At 37.7% G+C, this 18,520-nt stretch overlaps 1 protein-coding gene across 1 annotated transcript in view; it reads left to right on the top strand.

The window, feature by feature from the left end:
* The window catches only part of NR3C2 (nuclear receptor subfamily 3 group C member 2), a 372,959-nt gene that overhangs the window by 187,920 nt on the left and 166,519 nt on the right, over window positions 1-18,520 (top strand). Inside the window, 1 exon segment of the mRNA XM_017850074.1 lies at window positions 455-594. Within this exon segment, the coding sequence (XP_017705563.1) occupies window positions 455-594 (140 nt within the window).

Here is an 18,520-nt window from a genome sequence, read left to right as displayed (position 1 = left end):
TCTCAATTATTATATATATATAATTATTATATATATGTGAGTCTGAAGAGTGTTGAGTAATATTATTATTGCTCTTTGATGCAGAAACAAAAGGACAGCAAATACGTCCCTGATGACTTGGTTCAAGATTCTTTGCATTGCCCACTTAAAGTGCACATAATGTGGTTTTCTGGTAAACCTTCTCCAAAAATAGGAAAAGAAGGAAAGAGGTTTACATTTGGTTATTTCTTGTTTCTCAGTACCGAGAAGAGGCTTTGCTATACAATAGCCTTGATAGCATTGCTCCATTCATATCAGGTTTTACCTTTATTTTGCTGAGTCATGTAGTATGTGACCATTACATACTGAATTCTTGTCTGGAACCATGATTATTGACAAATTTTGAGCTAAGCTGTGCAGCATGTTAAATGTACCTTTACAGTGTAGTTATTTAAATCTCAATTTCTTTCCCCAGCTCTACTTTACGAAGTGTTTCTACTGGATCTTCAAGACCTTCAAAAATATGTTTGGTGTGTGGGGATGAGGCTTCAGGATGTCATTATGGGGTAGTCACCTGTGGCAGCTGCAAAGTTTTCTTCAAAAGAGCAGTGGAAGGTAAATGTTCATGTGGGTGTTCCTTTTACGTATTTTTTCCTAGTGTGTAGTTTACTTGTACAGCTAATGCTATAGCATTATTGGGAATTCTTCAAAAAGAATTTTGATTTCATCTGTCAGTGATAAACGGTAATAGTGCCTTATATAAAAACCACCTGGAGATTTTCCACAGAGCAATATTTAACGAGCAAAATTTGAAATTCTGAGCAAGGATCAACCAAAGAGGTTTTTTTGTTGTTTGTCACAGTTTGTTTTTCAGTAAGACTCAGAAAAATAATTCCGTGTCATCGTAAATTTAATTTGTGTGATCTGGAATAGCAGTTTTACTAGGCACACACAGAATACATGATTTCTGCCTTTTCTGGGTTTCCGTATGAATATGTGTTTGTGGCAAATTAAAACATTAATATCAGAATCAAGTCTGTGATTTGTGTTCCATACAGAATAATTTCATTTACCAGCTGGTTCAAGCCCCAGGTCCCTGTGTGAGTCCTGCCTTTATTCCTCCTGAAAGTTTCCAAATGAGCATGTTAAATGAAAAACCTGACTGAGATTCACTATGCATAGTTAGGCTAGCTTTTGCTTCTGACCCAAGATTGTACTCCTTAAGGAGAAATTGTCTTTAATTTATTTTTACCTTTCCCCATCCTCACTTATAAGCAGTTAGTTACCATCAGACTTAGACCAGATGGTTTTATTGATATTGAAAACTGTGTCTGGTGAAAGTGTAGAATTTTTGCGATTAGTAAAAGATTCATCGTGTGATAGACAATTACATTCACTAAGGGGCTCCGCATGAAGACTCCCTAAGGTTTATTTCTCAGGGAAGTTTTCTTAGAGATGATTTGGTGCTTCAGAGGCTTAAACATGAGTGACTTGAATGTTTTCCCTCTGTTTTGCCAGAGATCACAAGGTTATATCTTTAGTTGTGGAATGAAAAGTTAAGCAAGTAATTATTCTTTCTCTTGAGATTGATTTTTGCCTTAATTGATATTACATGATTTTTACATTATTTACACTATTAATTATTTGGTGGTCCTCAAACCTAGCATTGAATTGGTAGAAGGAGCTCAGTAATTCTTTCTCAGGATTATGAGCTCTTGGTTACAGGTGATAGAAAATTCCGCAAACTGACTGAAGCAGCATTGGAAATGCATTGGCCCACATACTGGAAAGTCCTAGTGTATGCTTGGCTTCAGGCAAGCCATGGTCTTAAGCCAGGTTGTTAGAACTCAGTCCCGCTCGCTCAGTTGCTTGGTTTTGTTCTGGCTCTGTTCTCATGCACGTTCTCTCGTGGTGCTGAGACGGCTACCAGACCTCCATTAAAAAGAGGTTTTCTGTTCCTAGCAATTCCTATAAAAGCTCCCAGTGGAATCTCCTCAGATTGAACTTGGCTCACGTGCCCACCTCTGCCCCAGTGCCTGTGGCTGGAAAATGTAGCAATTGGATAGGCTGGTTCTGGCTGGAGTTGGACAACCTCAACCATCTAGACCGAGAATGGGGAAGGACGTTTCCCTTAGGAAAATGTGGGTTCTGTTACCAGAAGGCCAATTTTTCAGAAAGTAGGAAAAATGAATTTGCACACTACTGAAGTCAGTTTGCTTTTGTAAGGCTTCTCCTGCCTCCTTCTCTCTTTCCTTAATTATACGATTGGTTCAGTAGAAGATAAATAGGTGAAATTTACATCTGGCACCTTTCTCAGGCCACTTTGTGCTTTCTAATATAAGAATCTGCCTTTCTGACTCACTTAATTAGTAAACAAAGTAAGTAGTATGTGAAAATAAAGTGACGTGGAGAAGGGCATTTTGGAGCAGGTAGTTGGCCAGCTGGCCCTACCTATAGATCTACCTTCATGTCAGAACCCACATTTTGGCTCTTTGTAGAACCTGCCCCTTCTCTACTTCTGAAGCAAAAGGTTTTCTAGAAGTTCTTGCTTAGTTTTCTTGTTTTAAGTAGTTTCTGTGGAATTACCTAGGGAATTGTTTTATAACTCAGTTATAAACATACAAAACCTAAATGCAGGTGTAACTTTTCCTTCACTGGAAAGCTGATGGTCCATGGATAATGAAACTTGGTAAATGCCTTTATATAACTTATACTATTACTTTAAATTCTAGGTAAGCATGTGGACAACAGTGCAGTGTTTGTTACATAATGTATAACATGTGCCATGTTTTGCGTGTGGCTGCACCCCATTAACTGGTCATTTACATTAGGTATGATCTCCTAATGCTATTCTCCCCCCTGTCCCTCCCGAAAAAAATTAGGCCCCTGGTGTGTGATGTTCCCCTTCCCTGTGTCCAGGTGATCTAATTGTTCAGTTTTCCCACCCCTATGAGTGGAGATACATCGGGTTTGTTTTCTGTTCTTGCGATAGTTTGCTGAGAATGGATAGTTTCCAGCTGCATCCATGTCCTACAAAAGTGACATGAACGCTCATCCTTCTTTTTATGGCTGCATAGTATTTGCATGGTGTTATATGTGCCACATTTTCTAATACCAGTCCTGTCACTGTGGACATTTGGGTTGATTTAGCAGTAGTCCTTTGCTATTGTAGATAGTGGCCACAATAAACATATGTGTGCAATATGTCTTTATAGCAGGCATGGAACATTTTTTTTTTTTTTTTTAATAATCCTTTGGGTATCTCCGCCAGTAATGGGATGGCTGGGTCAAATGTATTTCTAGTTCAGATCCTTGAGGAATCACCACACTGTTTCCCCCAATGTTGAATTAGTGTAGCAGTCCCACCAACAGTGTAAAAGTGTTCCCTATTTTCTTCCCCACCTCCTCTCCGCAGCACCTGTTGTTTCCTGACTTTTTTAATGATTGCCATTCTAACTGGTGTGAGATGTATCTCAATTGTGGTTTGATTTGCATTTCTCTGATGGCGAGTGATGATGAGCATTTTTTTCATATGTCTATTGGCTGTATGAATGTCTTCTTAAGACTTGTATTAATATAGTTTATTTTGTATTGATTTGGGAGTTAGACTTTAATCATTCACCTGCTTGAAACAATGCTGTAAATTTAAAATCTAAATTTCGTGAGAGTAAAGACCTATTTGTTTTTGTGTTTTTGTTATGTTTTGTTAGTTTACTCTTTTATCCTGTGTGTGTGAGAGAGATTAAATATGTGAAAAAGATGGCTATCTTTATATAAAATATTTTGAATTAACAAGAGATTATTTTATAAAGCTTTATAATATTTGTAAAACTCATTTCACAAAATGATGGTATATAGGTGTCGTTGTATTTTCCTTTTGTAGATGAAAACATTTAGGATCGGACTTAGTCACCCAACCTATTCCTAATCCCAAGGCCAAAGTTAGACCCTTACTCAAGTCATAGGACTCCAAACCTATACCTAAGCTAAAGTATGGATTCTCTATCTCATAATATAGCCTTGCTATTTTGCATTTAAAGCTAAAAGGAAATAGTGGCACCAGGAACAGAACATGAAGATAATCCCTAGAGAGCAGACAAGAGGAAAAACACACCAGTCTGAGTTTTGAGTTGATGTCCTTAAGGCTTTATGCTCTAGAGTGCATCACCCTAAAACTTGCTATGGTAGTGACTGTGTATGCAGACTGTAAATTATGTTTTTAAAGTATGAATTTGTGTGTGTGTGCTCTGTTTAATGGGATGTATGTGTGTTCTTATCTTCTTCTTAAACATTTAATATAAAAACACTTAGAACTCTCTTCCAAAATAACTTGTTAGCCAATAATGTCAGTTAATAGCCATATTATTATACCTTACAAATGATTTATACATTTATTTTTAAATATGAATCACTATTTGCCTTGAAGATTTTCAGAACCTTTCTGTCTTAAAAATAATAATAATAACTTTTAAAAAGGGTTCTCCCTTGTGGTGGAAGCTAGATTGGCTTCAAGGGTCAGAAACTTAGTTTTAATTTTTTACGTCACTCACTAGGTATGAGATTAAGGCAAGTTATTTAAAACTTCTCTGGGCCTCAGTTTCTTTGTCTATAAATGGAGAAGTAGTGTTGCCCTACCTGAACATTGCTATGAAAAATTACCTGAAAACATGTTTGTACATATTTTATAAATTATAAAGCAGCACCAAAATATTAGATTATTACTATCCTCTACAAACAAATGCCAAAGTTCCTGGTAATGTTCATGTAGAGAGATGATATAAATGATACAATCACGTTGCATTGTTAGGTCTTCATTTTTCAGCCCTTCATTTTCCTTTGCTAGATCTTCATTCTTCCTGTAATGTTATTTTGTCCTGAGAGCTGCCCTTTCAGGTGGCAAGATCCTTCTAAACCAGCAGTTCTCAAAGGCTGTGTGTGGGGAATGGGGATGTGTGGAAATTTCCTAGAGGGGCTTTTCCGACGCGGACTGAACTGTTGAGATTTACTCCTGTCATAAGCCTCTGTGGCAGTCCGACCATTGGGAGTCTCACAGTTGAGAAAATACTGAGAGCCATCAACCAGGCTTTACCTCTTCTGTTAGAAGTTTTTAGAGAAGGCAGAGTCTTATCTCCACAATCTAGCAAGGATATTTAGTAGCTACCAAATAAATGTTTAAATGTACCCATGTAGCATAAGAGCAATCAAGGTTGAATGACTTCCCCCTCCCCGGTAAATTGCCATTAGTTCCATCTCATCTGTGTTTTTTACTTTGTGATTCCTCAATGAAAACAGTTGACTAGATTCAGCATACTATTTTATAACCTAATTTCCTTTTTGAATACTCAGTATGTATGCAGTGTCTGGAAGACACAGCTACCACAAATCACTAAATAGTTGTATGGCTGTAAAAAAGGAAGAGAGTTGATTATTATGTAAAGTCAACTGAATTTAAAATTTTAAAACAGACCTAACAGTCCATGTTTTGGTAAGGTCAGCCAAATTGTATGATGTTAGTTTCCACACTCACACATTTCCCTTGAAGGAAGAGACTTAGGTCTATATCTTGAAATTAAATAGCTTTAAAAGATACAGTTATAAGTTAATCTTGGGGTTTTTCAAATAGGCAATATTTTAAGACAGCCAAGCCTGTGAATGAGTACCTCATTTCTTTCCCATGTAGTTCAGTTCACAGCATACATTTTAAAGATCTTTAAATGTATTGATTGTGTATTCTATGGGAGAAAATATTTTTAAGGAAATGTAGGTTGATGAATCATTAGTTTTCTTTGATTCTCCAAAATTAATGAGTAAGCTGAACAGTTCCAGAGGAAAGTGTGTTTCACTGTGTCATAAACCACGTTATCCCTGTCAATGCTGTGTGCGCACACACTCATGAGCAAGAGGGAAGAACAAGCGAGGGTACCAGCAGGTGGGAGGTGTGTGTTGTGGGGGCAGTGAGCATTTGTGCCACAAAACAGAGAACTTAATTGTAGTGGACACAAGCTAAATCAGAATGTTATTAATATTACATAATAATTCAAATATAGCTATCTCCTTATAGCTGGCAATGTACAGTTAACTGATAAAGCAGGGGAATAATTTAAATTACATTTATTAGATGTTTTTAATTAATGATTTTGAGACAGTCCCTGGTGTCTTCATGAATCACGTACAGGAAGCTCATGAGCATCTGAGCCCATTGTCACAACTACAGTATTTGCTGTGTCAGATATAGGAAACCAAGGACTGTCTGCTTACTGTTTTCTCATGAAACATCTTAAAGTTTTTTTTCCTTTTCACCTTTTTCAGAATTTAGGAATCAGGTAACCTGACTCTAATTATTTACTGTAAGAGGCTAAATAAATGCCTACCCAGTCGGTTATATCTGTGATTTTAATGAACACTCCTTTCCTCCTTCCATAAGCATAAGACTGTAGTGCTAATGGCAAATGTTTGCCCAGATTTTTGATATCCCTTCAGTTGGTTGCTGTGGGAATACATAAAGCCGTGACATTTAGGCCACCCTGAAAAGTCAGGGAAGGTTTCTCCAAGAATTGACCCCCACGCTGACTCTTGAGAGATCAGACTCGGCCTTGCTCAGAGGGCATAAGAACAGGCTGTTGTTGCACAGGGCACCAGAAGCAATTTTGTGTTACCACTGTATAAACTTTCAGATGTGAAGTGATAGGAAGTGAGGTTAAATGAGCAGATTGGGACCAGGTCTTGGACTCCAAGGAAGGCCTAAATTCATCCTTAAGCAAAAGAGAACCTCTGAATGTTTTCATGCAGCAGAACGGTAAGCTCAGTTTTGCATTTAAGATCTGGCTGTTGTGAGGTATACTTATTTAAATGGTGGCTGTTTTCATCAGTTGAGCTAGAAATGACCTAGGGTGGACCTAGACCAGCACTCTCAGGGATTGAGAGGATGGGCAGATAATAAGACCATCTGAAAAGTAACATGGGCAGTTCTATATTGGAAGAGAAGCAGCAAAGGTCTAGGATGACTCCCCAGGCTTGGCTGCTAATGCCATTCACTGCGATAAGGAATACTGGAGCGGGGACAGCTTTGAGGGTAAGGGGTGAAAGGTTCATTTACTAAGCAAACATTTACTCAATACCTACTAAATGCCAGGTACCTTTCTAAGCATAGCTGGAGACATCTTGGACAACGATCCCTGCCCTGGTAGAGCTTACATTCTAGTGAGGGGTGATGAAAAGATTAAGCATAACAAATGAGTTCTTTATGTAATATATGAAAAGGTGATTGGTTATGGGGGAAAAACCATTGCTAGGTTTTTTTTAAAGGGGAGTTGGATGAGTTTTGGTTTAAGGCAAGTTTGAAATACCTGTGGGACATTCAGGTACATCTAAGAGGTAGTTGGATATCTAATTTTGAAGCTTGGGATACAAGGCAAGATTAAAAATAAGGACTTCAGAATCATCATCCGTGAAAGTGGATGCAGATGGCCAAGAAATCAGTATTCGGAGAGACAGAGTAGGCCAAGGTTAGAACCCTAAAGAACATAAGTCTAGGACATTGAGTGCATGCGTGGCCCACGTGTGTGAATAACTGGTCTCTCTTCTTCCATTTCCAGCTTGCACACAGAAAAGTCTTAGTTACTTTGTCTCTGATTATTCACCATTTTTGCTGAACTTCAGACATTATTGAATCTATGCAGTTTTCAATCCTAGGTTTGGTTCTTTATCATTATGCCTTGGTTATTATGAAGGTTAATCAGCCCAGAGCCCCAAACCAAACATGATATTGAGGGAATCTGGTTTGCTGACCAGGGCAGAGGCAACACCCAGCATACAGCAGGTGCTCCAAGAACATTGGTTGATGTGTTGTTGGTAAGTACTTATGTGAGTGGGGTTCGCCCTTGTTTCTGTCACCATGTCACTTGTTTCTCCAAAGTGGAAAGTATGTTGAAGTAATTTACTAGAAAATGATTTGAAATAGAAATGTGTGAGCCAAAAGTAAATTAGTGTTATCCAAAGACAGCTGCTTGTAGCCTAAATTTTAAATCAAGGTGCACTTCACATGGCAAATTTGAAAACTCTAAGTAAGGAGCACAGTATGTAATTTTGGAAGTTATTTCCCAAGTTTATGTGTTTGTTTACGACCCATCTTGTTTCAGAAAATAATCCAAGGTAGCTCACAGATTTCCGAGAGTTAAAGATGAAATTTAAGTGAAACAAAAATACAACAGAGGGGAGATTAGAGCAAGAGAGGGAAAAATTGAGCCAAGCATGGAGATGATATAAAGAATATATCCTCAAGGCCTTTGTTGAGGCTGGCCACTTATTTGGCACTCAGCTTTCTAGCAGCCAACCCAAAGCCAATGAACAGTCCGTCACCTGACTCATGATGTTCTTAAAAACTAGTTTAGGGAATTGCCTGTTTATAAGAAAATTTTCATGAGCTACTTTGGTTTTAATGTGCCTACTCTTTTCATCTGATTTGTATCCTAAGAATTAAAAAGTAACTCTCCCATTGGTACTAATAGAATAGTTTGTTATAGACTTAAGTAGTAGTTCTGAGAAAATATTTAGTTCTGTGTCCCACCTGGTCCTATAAGAATAGCTACTGAGTACTTATTAGGTGCAGGCTCTGTGCCAAGTACTTCATATTTTATCTCATTATTTCTTATAATAGCCTTCTTAAGCCAAAGTTTTGTGAGTTTGGAAAGGTAATATCGTTGAATCTAAACTCGCTCAGCAATTGTTGTCACAGGAAAAACATTGACTATTTCTTAACAAGGCTTAAAGGTATGATACTTTAATTCTTAAAAATAATAAATATTTATTGAGGACTTTGTGCTCTTTATGCTAGGAGCATGATTGTCTATTTGCATTTTAATCCTCTTGATAATTCTGTCAAATGTGTGGGGCTATTATCTATCCTCATTTTAGAGATCCGTCCACTGAGGCATGCATGTAGCAAATAACTTGTCCAAGGTCACCCAGTAATAAGGAAGAGCCTCCGTTGGGATTTGAACCCAGGCAGCCCAGGCCTTCTGATTCTATGTACTTAACACATCAGCCATATTGCCTTTCACAGAGTAATATCACATTTTACCCAACTATTTTTACCCATCAAAAAGTAGGGCAACAGCTCTGGCTTTAGAATACTCAGGAAGAGCACATTATAATTTAACAGTTATCTTGCTATACTCTAAATAATTAACTCTTACCCATTCCAAGTTGAAACCTTAATTTGAATTTCTGTTGCCTTAATGGGAAAGAAATTGGGTAATCTCTATTTTTTCTTAAGGAATGAGCTTCATATGTGTAAAAAAAAATTACCATTACTATCCTGAAGTACCTCTTTAACATCTTGATATTAATCTAAAGCTTTATTTAAAATTTTTATCTTCCTGTGTTTCATTTCCTATGTGTGATAAAAATTAGATATAGCCTATCAGGCTCAGAGAACCATTGGCAGAATGACCTTCCTTATACAAAGCTGAACGCTACTAGCTCTTCGCTCTTTGATGTCTGCTCTGTGCCTAGTGGCTCAGAAAACATACCCAAGAGTCCTAGGACATGAAGCTCCTCTCACAGAACTTGCACTCGTGGTGTAGTTATGTTCATATAATTTGTGTGATTTGATATTACTGAGAATGATTTGACACCAGAAATGGAAATTGGTAAATTGACTGTTGTCAAATACTAACATTGAGCCTTGGCAGGATGGGAAGGATGGGTAAGTATTTAGGTTGTCATGGAGAGGAGGCAGGTGGTGGAAGACTATTAGATGGAGACTGTGTTGGGCACGGTGGCTCAGGCCAGGAATCCCAGCACTTTAGGAGGCTTAGGCGGGTGGATTGTTTGAGCTTAGGAGTTCGAGACCAGCCTGGGCAACATGGCAAAACCCCATTTCTACAAAAAGAACAACAACAACAATCAAATAGGCATTGTGGTGCATGCTTGTAATCTCAGTTCCTTGGGGGGCTGAGGCAGGAGTATTGCTTGAACCTGGATGTTGAGGCTGTAGTAAGCTGATCACACTGCTGCACTTCGGCCTGGGAGACAAAGTAAGACCCTGTCCCCCACACCCCGCAAAAAAAAACAAAACAAAACAAAAAAAAAAACAGTAATGGAGACTGCAGGCTGAGGATACCTGCTTGAGCAGACCCAGCTCCATGACAGCTAGCCTGGCTGGAACTGGTCCATGCCCAAGGGATGTAGAGGGAGAGACTAAACGAAGACCCTGGGGTCAGATTATGTAAGGTCCTAATATCAGAATGAGAAATCTCAGCCCTTCTCTTAAATATAGCAAGTCCTTTTATAAAGTTCTCTGCAGCAGAAGGAAACACTGTGGCTTATGCAGTTTTGTCCCTGAATGCTCTGCAGTGGCTCGTGGAGGGTACCACTTAGAGGAGAAGATGACAACTGGGATGTGACTGTGGATAATGGAAAACAAAAAGGGCCTGGCCACAAATGGTCCTCTGGAGCAGAAGGCCTGCCTGGGGACATGAAAAGGAGGAGTTGGCAGGACTGGATGGTGGATCAGTTCTGGGGAATGATGGCAACCTCTGACAGACTCAGGAAGAAAACACTGAAAACAGGTGACGAATAGGGCAGATGAGTGGGGTTTAGAACTGCTGAGGCTTCAGAGATCAGTTTGCCAAAAGGGATGAAGCAGTCTGGATAAATAGGAATACAAGAGCAGAGAGACAAAACTTTGAACACATTTATTCTCTTCCTGGAGATGTTTTCTTGGGAGTTTTAAGATAAAGAAACTACATAGTTAGCTACCAGGTAGTTTGGCAGTAGACTGGCTTAGCCAGATGTCCACGGCTATTGGGGCCATTTGGTGCAGTGTATGGGAAGTTATATAATGAAACTGAAAGCCTAGGGAAGGTGTTGGGCCCTCAGTAGCAATGGAACAGGGCTGCTTGGTGTAGTGATCACTGGAAGTTGTGTTCTGTTGTCAGTCCTGCTGTTAGAGCTACTAAATTATGATTCTAGCAGCTTATGGCACCATATAAAACCACAATATGAAGTTACTAATAACTGAGAAGGCGGATAATTTCTGTGTAGCAAATAAAAAAAGATGCCAGTCTTTCAAGGCCCCCAGTTTTTTCGTGTGATATTTTGCTCTTTAAAGACATACACATCTAGTGTAGAAGTTCTTTCCTTTTAACCTCATTCCTCAACATCTGTATATACTACCCTTCTTGACTTGTTAGATAGGAAAAACAGAAGCTGATAATGATTTTTCTAGAGATAAGTAGATATATGTAAAATATAAATACGTTTTTTCCAGAGTCTGCCCCACTTCACTCAGCCACTTGGCACTGTTCTGGGGCAAAGAAACAGAGGCAAAACCTTGAATGTTAGCCAGAAGACTTCAGAACTACCAGAAATTACCATAAAATTATCTTTGCACATGCTCACATTGTCTCTCTCCCTCTCATCTTTCCAATACCATCAACCAAATCCACATCAAGAAAAGAACAGGCTGACACCAAAGAACGGAGCTCACAACTCTTGTGAAGCCATTTTGCCCTCAGGTTGGCCTTGTTAGAAGCTCTTTAGTAAATGCTAGCTCTTAGAATTTGTTGACTCTAACTTTACATTTACAAAAGCGTCACCTTCCTGTATGTGCTGTGTTGCTAATTAACAGTGAATTCTTATACCTCACCTAGTGAAGAACAATCCCAAGGAAGAGAGAAATGTATTTTCTCCTTACAGGTATAAGACACTTAATCTCATACCTCTGTGGAGTCTTTAATGTCTTTACTGGAGCCTTTAGCTTCATTACATCACCGACATTTGACAACAGAATGCATCTTTATAAAAGTGTTTACTTTTCTAACAGTAAAAACATGAAATGTAGCAAAAGATGAAAGAGTACAAATCTCGGAGGGCATCATAACTGTCAACAAGATTGAAAAGCCACGTATAGCGCATCAACTGAGGAGTAGATGGTATGAGATTTTTGATAAGTTTGATATAAATTCATACTTATGTATAGTACTCTAGATCTAGTACAGGCTCATTAAGTTCTTTTTACTTGTTTCAATGGAATCAAACCTACAAAGTTTTTTTTTTTGGTGGGCAAGGGGTTGGGCGGGGGAAGCAAATACCTCCTCCTTCCTCTCAATCCCTTTTTATATTTTATTTTCTTCTTCAATTTGGAAGGAAGACCCAGGGCTTTAGTTTGGAGACTCATCCCACCCTCTTAGAAGCCGTACTGACCATCTACTATTATTTAGTGAAAGGCTGCGTAACATTTTGACCCCTCGCTATGAGAGTTTTCCAGTAAGTGTTACCACTGGTGTATAATGAAGGCGGCACCATTGTAGGTTCCAGTATCACTTTTACGTAATGTTATACAGAATGACACCACCCACTCAGACTCAGCAAATAAGTCTGTTTCCTCATCTGTAAACAATGAAAATCTTCAAAGTATCTGCCCTGCCCATCTCTGAGTTAGAAAGATAAAAATTAACACATACATGTTTAAACTGCTTTAGAAACAACAAGGGAGTGCTTTATAAACATTATATTTTAAAGAGTTATCTTTGTTAAGTAATATTATACCTTGGTTCTCTATAAAATTTGGAATATATAAACTGTGACTACTTTATATACATGTTAAATATTTGATTTGAAGGGGAAAAAGTAAAATTGCAGAAAACATATGTTACTTTAGGGAAGACCTGGAGTGTTTACTTCCTTGTCACTGGTTTAGGTAGATCTCTATTGTTTATGAATATTGTGCCAAAGGGCCATCTGAGAAAGCCGTTGCATTTAAGACCAGGATTTAAATTTAGTTTGCCCGAATACAGAACCAGACAAAGAACAAAGATAGTTTTCACGCTCTTTCTGCATCTTAAACAATTTAGAAGATCACAACTACTTTTTACTTCCTTTTTTCCCTTTAATTAACTGTACCAAGATCTCTAAAACATACTGCATTCTCTTACCCTCCCACAACTTAATTGGAAAACCAGTGCAGGATTAGTCTAGGTTGGTCATTTTTCATCTGGCCTGCACCATCGTATTTTCCCAGCTGAACCAGGCTCAGCAATTTGATATTGCTATGATTACATAAGTTTTAATTTTTTTTAGAATCCGATATAAACTGAAAGTACATTTGAAAAAGAATTGGAATGATAAGAGTATTAGCCATTAATTAGAAGTCTTAAATAAAAATCACTGTTTCCAAGGAGAATGGTTGATGAAATTGTTATAGACATGCCATTTCTAAATATTAGATCAAAAATCCCTTCAAACTACCTCCCCTCTCAATTTTAAATATCCTTCTGACACATCAGATTAGAATTTATTTGAAACTCTTAAGTTGTTATCACTGGTAATACTTAAAATTCAAAATTATGTATGTTGCTTCTCTAAAATATTGAAATAATTGACCTTTGCCTTATTTAACCGGCATCTGACAGACCAGAGCTATAGTAGTGACTGAGGTCAGATCACACTGAAACATGAAAAACCAGGTTCAGAACTTAGAAAATCAGCCCGTGAGCAAGTGCTGAGAAGACACATGATGGGGTAAGGGACCAGCAGGGCTAGAGCCAATTTGGGATAAAGCAGTAAACGGAAATGGAAAGGCAACACTTCAAGTCCAGAGCCAGCAGAAACCAGGCACATTCGTTCAATTCAGCAACAGCTGTGGAGTACTGACTATGGACAAGGCACCAGGAGTGTGCTGTGGTCCATTCCCACTAATAAAAAGGCCCAGGGATACTAGATTCCACAGCTGACTTTATTCTCAGCAGTGTGCTTCTGTTTTTTACATCATCTACTGTATCTTGAAAATGAGCTGTAGAGCAGACTAATCATATTGGGCCCTAGGAATTAACTTTGTCTTTTTTCAGTAAAGCAGTACAAATTGCACAAAAGTCAAATAGAAGCAGGAAAGATTTCCCTTTTTATAAAGTTGCCCACTACTGAACGCAGTTCACTAGGCAGAAAATTAGAGTTTTCAGACACGGGTAGCTAGTTCTTTATCAGACTAAGTTGTAATTTATAGTAGTGACCCATAGGGACGAGATGTGAGCAAAAAAGAAATGATTTTAGTAGGAAAAATTAACCTCTATTGAGCCATTAACACATTCTCTGTAAAACCAGAACATTATTGCATTTTTAAAGTTACTTGAAAATTTGAGCAAGTTACATTTCCCATCATGAGGAGACACATTGAAAAGTAACATGAACGTGTGTTTCTCCATTTATGCAGGAAACCAGAGTAGGCTTTCTGTTCTGCCTTTACCATAACTTACCATTACATAAGTACTAATTGTGCTTTTCTCTTTATTTTTTTTTTACTATCAAAGATGACCTGACATTAAATTTTAAAAAGGAATAGTAATAAAAGTAATGCTAATAGGCATTAATAAAAATCATTGTTTTTATAGGAGACTAGATTAAGAAATACTTATAAAATATCATTACTAAATGGTTGTAAATATAAAATTCCTTTAAGCAATGTTCCCTTTGAAATTATAAAATTAGGCCAAGCGGGCTTATAACCCCAACACTCTGGGAGGCCAAGGCGGGTGGATCACTTGAGGCCAGGAGTTTCAGACCAGCCTGGCCAACATGGTGAAACCTTGTCTCTACTAAAAATACAGAAAATTAGCCAGGCGTGGTGGTGAGCACTTGTAATCCAAGCTACTCTGGAGGCTGAGAAAGGAGAATTGCTTGAACCCAGGAGACAGAGGTTGCAGTGAGCCGAGATCATGCCATTGCACTCTAGCCTGGGCAACAAGAGTGATGCTCCATTTCAAAGAAAAATTAATAAAATTAAATATACTCCTAACATTTCTGATTAGGATTTATTTGAAGATCCTCAGTTGCTAACTGGGCTACAAGAAGAATGTGATTTCAGATACTTGTGGATATGATACCTTCAGGAGTGAATTTTTTTAAATCCTCAACTCTATATTAAATATTTTTTATAGTTACTGAAATATATTTAACTTGAAAAATTAGCAAACATTTTCACCTTGTAAATAATTTTTCTTTAGTAATTATGATATCATTCTATGCATTATAGGTGATTTGGACTTTTGTTGCTTGGGGAAAAGCAATTACTAAAGAAAATATTTTTATGCAGAAAAGTGTGTACCTGAAATACAGTCATGCAATCTGTTGTAGACCAGTCTTTTTAAAAATGGAAATGGCCTCATATAGTCTCATAGAAAGAGCCTTTGTTGTTGTTGTCGTCGTCATTGTTATATCATCTGACCAGGGAACAGCATTCGTTTCTTTCACTTAGACTTCTAGAACATATTGTGTGTACCCACTCATTCTTATTGAATGGCTAATTAAGAAATCAGTGGTAAATTAATCCCGGGCACTAATTTATTTTCTTTTATACAAGTAAATCATAGGGTAAGTATTCTTCCTACTGCCTAAGATTCAATTAAAATCCTATAATAAAATAGTTCTGTCATATGTAATATAGATCGTACAAAATTTTCTTCATGCAAAATTTTCATTGAAAATGAAATTCTTCATACAAAATTTTCATCGAAGACAGTATTTCCAGGTTCAGTCTAATAAAGCTTAATGTTTAAAGGTTTTGCTTGACACCTGCTTTTTTTTTCATTTTAACAGTAATTGAGACTACAGGATAGTGTCTTATTTCCTAGGTTCAGTTTAGATGTATTGGGTCGTCATCAGAGTCATAGCCTTAGGAGGCTGTGTTCAAATTCTAATGTCACCATTTACAGTAGTTATCAGTTAGCATTTATTAAATGCTACTGTAAGCCATGCACCAAAATGGACATTCTGTGGTTTTATTTTCTGTATAATTTCTGTAGAAGTTAGGCAATATTCTAATTTTTGATGAGGAAATTAAGCAGTTTGTCCATAGTTGCACAGTGAAGGACAGAGCTAGGAATTGCATGCAGGTTTTTCTGACTCCAAAGTGTTTCCTATTTTATTTCACCATGTGACACTCCTGGCCCTAGCACTTTGGGCAAGATACCCAGCCTCTCCCTGATTCTTAACTGTAAAATTAAGATCTGGTAATACTTAGCTTATCATGATGCTTCAGTGATTGCAGATGATGTGTGCCAAGTACCTGGCACATTGCAGACGTTAAATAAATGATAGCTGTTCACAGCGCTCTTATTACTTGTCAGACTGGACATGTACCACATAATGTGCAAAGCTCTCTAAGTGTTATTTGATGGAATAGTATATAAAATGTCAAGGGAATAATAATTTTTATGTCAGATTCCAATACTACCCAGCTCCTCCAAGCACTAAACATAAAATGTGCATTTGAAACCAGTAAGGGGCTGCTTTGAATCCTGGTGAGAAAAAAAATCATTGAAATTGGATGCAGACGTCCACAGGCAGCTTTTCCAGTTTCTCAAATTGCTCTGTTGTATTATCAAATAGGGTGATGGATGATATTAAAAGCTTTAACACTGTTTTGTAGAAGAGATTCACTGCATGATATTAGGTGTGGGCACAGATCAAAAGTCCTAAATGTAATTTTTCTAAAAGGAGTAATTTAAATTCTAACTTGCAACAATTTTACCAAAATTCTGACCATGGATAGTTAAAAACTTTTAAATGAAAGGGAAGATAATGCAACAATTGATTAAACAAAAAAATACTAGGTGGTTCCTCTCCCTTCAAGGCCAGGTCTTTAGTAACCAGATTTGCTGAGAGCCTGTAATGGCCTAAGTGAAGACCCTGCATGCATGTTCCTAGGATGAAATTGTACAGTGAAATTCATCTCCCTTTCCTTATGCACAGTGATAGTAACAGCCCATATTTGTGCATGTGATCATACTAGTAAACACTTGCAGGTAAGTGATTTAGGAAAGATCTCACAGCTATAAATGACAAAACTTAGACTCAAGCCTGAATCTGACTTCAAAGCCATTGCTGGTATCCTGACAAAGTAGCTACAATTTTGAGTGTAGCATATTGGAGAAAAGTGGAGGGGAGGGAATGCTTTCGGTTAACAATTTTAAATTGAAGTTGATTTACATTGTCTAAAAACATATTTTTAAACTTCCAGCAGTTTTTCCTAGAAATATCTGGGATGGACACCCTTCTCACCCCAAAACCTATATAGCTATCTGGCCCTCAAGAAGCCAATATGTACGCTAAGATAAAGAGTGTACTGTTTACTGAGGATGGCTTTTGTGTTACTGGCGTTTTAAACAAAAGAAGTCAATAAATGTCTCAGGATAGGATCATAGGCACCATCTGTTGAAGGTGGTAGTTTTGTCAGGAGTTAAATGCCAGGTCCACCTGTATGTGGACGTCACTGCTAGTACATATTAGCCAGAATTTACTGGGATATAAACTCATTCTCTTACTTAAACCATGGTCTGCCTCTCAAGCCAACCTGTCTTGGTAACTTTGTACGTAGTGCCACTTGCAAATGACCTAACCACAGGAAGCTTTTCAGATGCAGATATTATGGCAGCAATCATACAGCAGTTTTCTTAAAGAAATGGTACGAAAGTCATATTTGGCATGATATTGAAATCCACAGCTGATTTGCTTTTCATGGGTGCCAAATGCTCTATACTATGGTAAGAAATCAGAGCGGCTGCACGTTTTTAATCTATGAATGTGTCATTGTATATTTTCTTTGACAGCGGGGTAGCAGGGAACTACTCATGAGCTCTGTTCTGAGCTGTTGAAGTGTACCCCATTTAAAGAAAACCCGCTATATGGAAATTGTATTTGTTAAAATGAAAATTAACTAAATGAGCCTTCAAGTAGCATATAATATTCCTTAGTATATCAGAAGGTGTCATGGAGCCCCTTGAAATCCAGTGAAGCAAGTCTGGTCTCAAACGGAACTCAAAAGCATATTAGGTGGATATTGGAAATCCTTTTAAAAAGTAATCATTGAGGCAGTCAAATAAAGTAAAATTAACTTCAGTCTGAGTTGTAATAAAGAGCATATTAGTGGTCTTTGTGGAGATCCTATTTATCATGTGACCATCTTTCCCAAAGTTAAAGAAATGTCTTTAGGGCTGAGCAGAGTGGTTCATACCTGTAATCCCCGTGCTTTGGGAGGCCAACGTGAGAGGATTGCCTGAGGCCAGGAGTTCGAGACTAGCTTGGGTAACATAGCAAAACTCCATCTCTATAAAAAACAAAATTAGCCAGGCATGGTAGCGCACACCCATAATCCTAGCTGCTCAGGAGGCTAAGGCAGGAGGATTTCCTGAGCCAAGAGGTTCAAAGCTGCAGTGACCTGTGATCATACCACTGTACTCCAGCCTGGGTGACAGAGTGAGACCTTGTCTCTCAAAATTAAAAAAAAAAAAAAAAAAAAACCTGAAAAGTATGAAGAAATCCTGCCACCTAAAATAGTAACCATCTTGCAACCAATTAACATTCCTACCTTTATTAGAATCATTTTAATAGTATTTTTGTGTGTTAAGTTAGTCTCATTAAATACACATAAAATTTTTGATTTGACAAATGTCTTAGAAAATCAAATGTTTGAAGCTTAATGTAACAACAGTTCACTAACTCATATACCTCAACTTCTTATATATACAAACTGTTTTCTTTGTAT

Source organism: Rhinopithecus bieti, unplaced genomic scaffold (assembly GCF_001698545.2).
Source record: "Rhinopithecus bieti isolate Rb0 unplaced genomic scaffold, ASM169854v2 scaffold_32105, whole genome shotgun sequence".
Lineage (NCBI taxonomy): Eukaryota > Metazoa > Chordata > Mammalia > Primates > Cercopithecidae > Rhinopithecus > Rhinopithecus bieti.
This window is presented reverse-complemented; position numbering and strand designations above follow the sequence as displayed.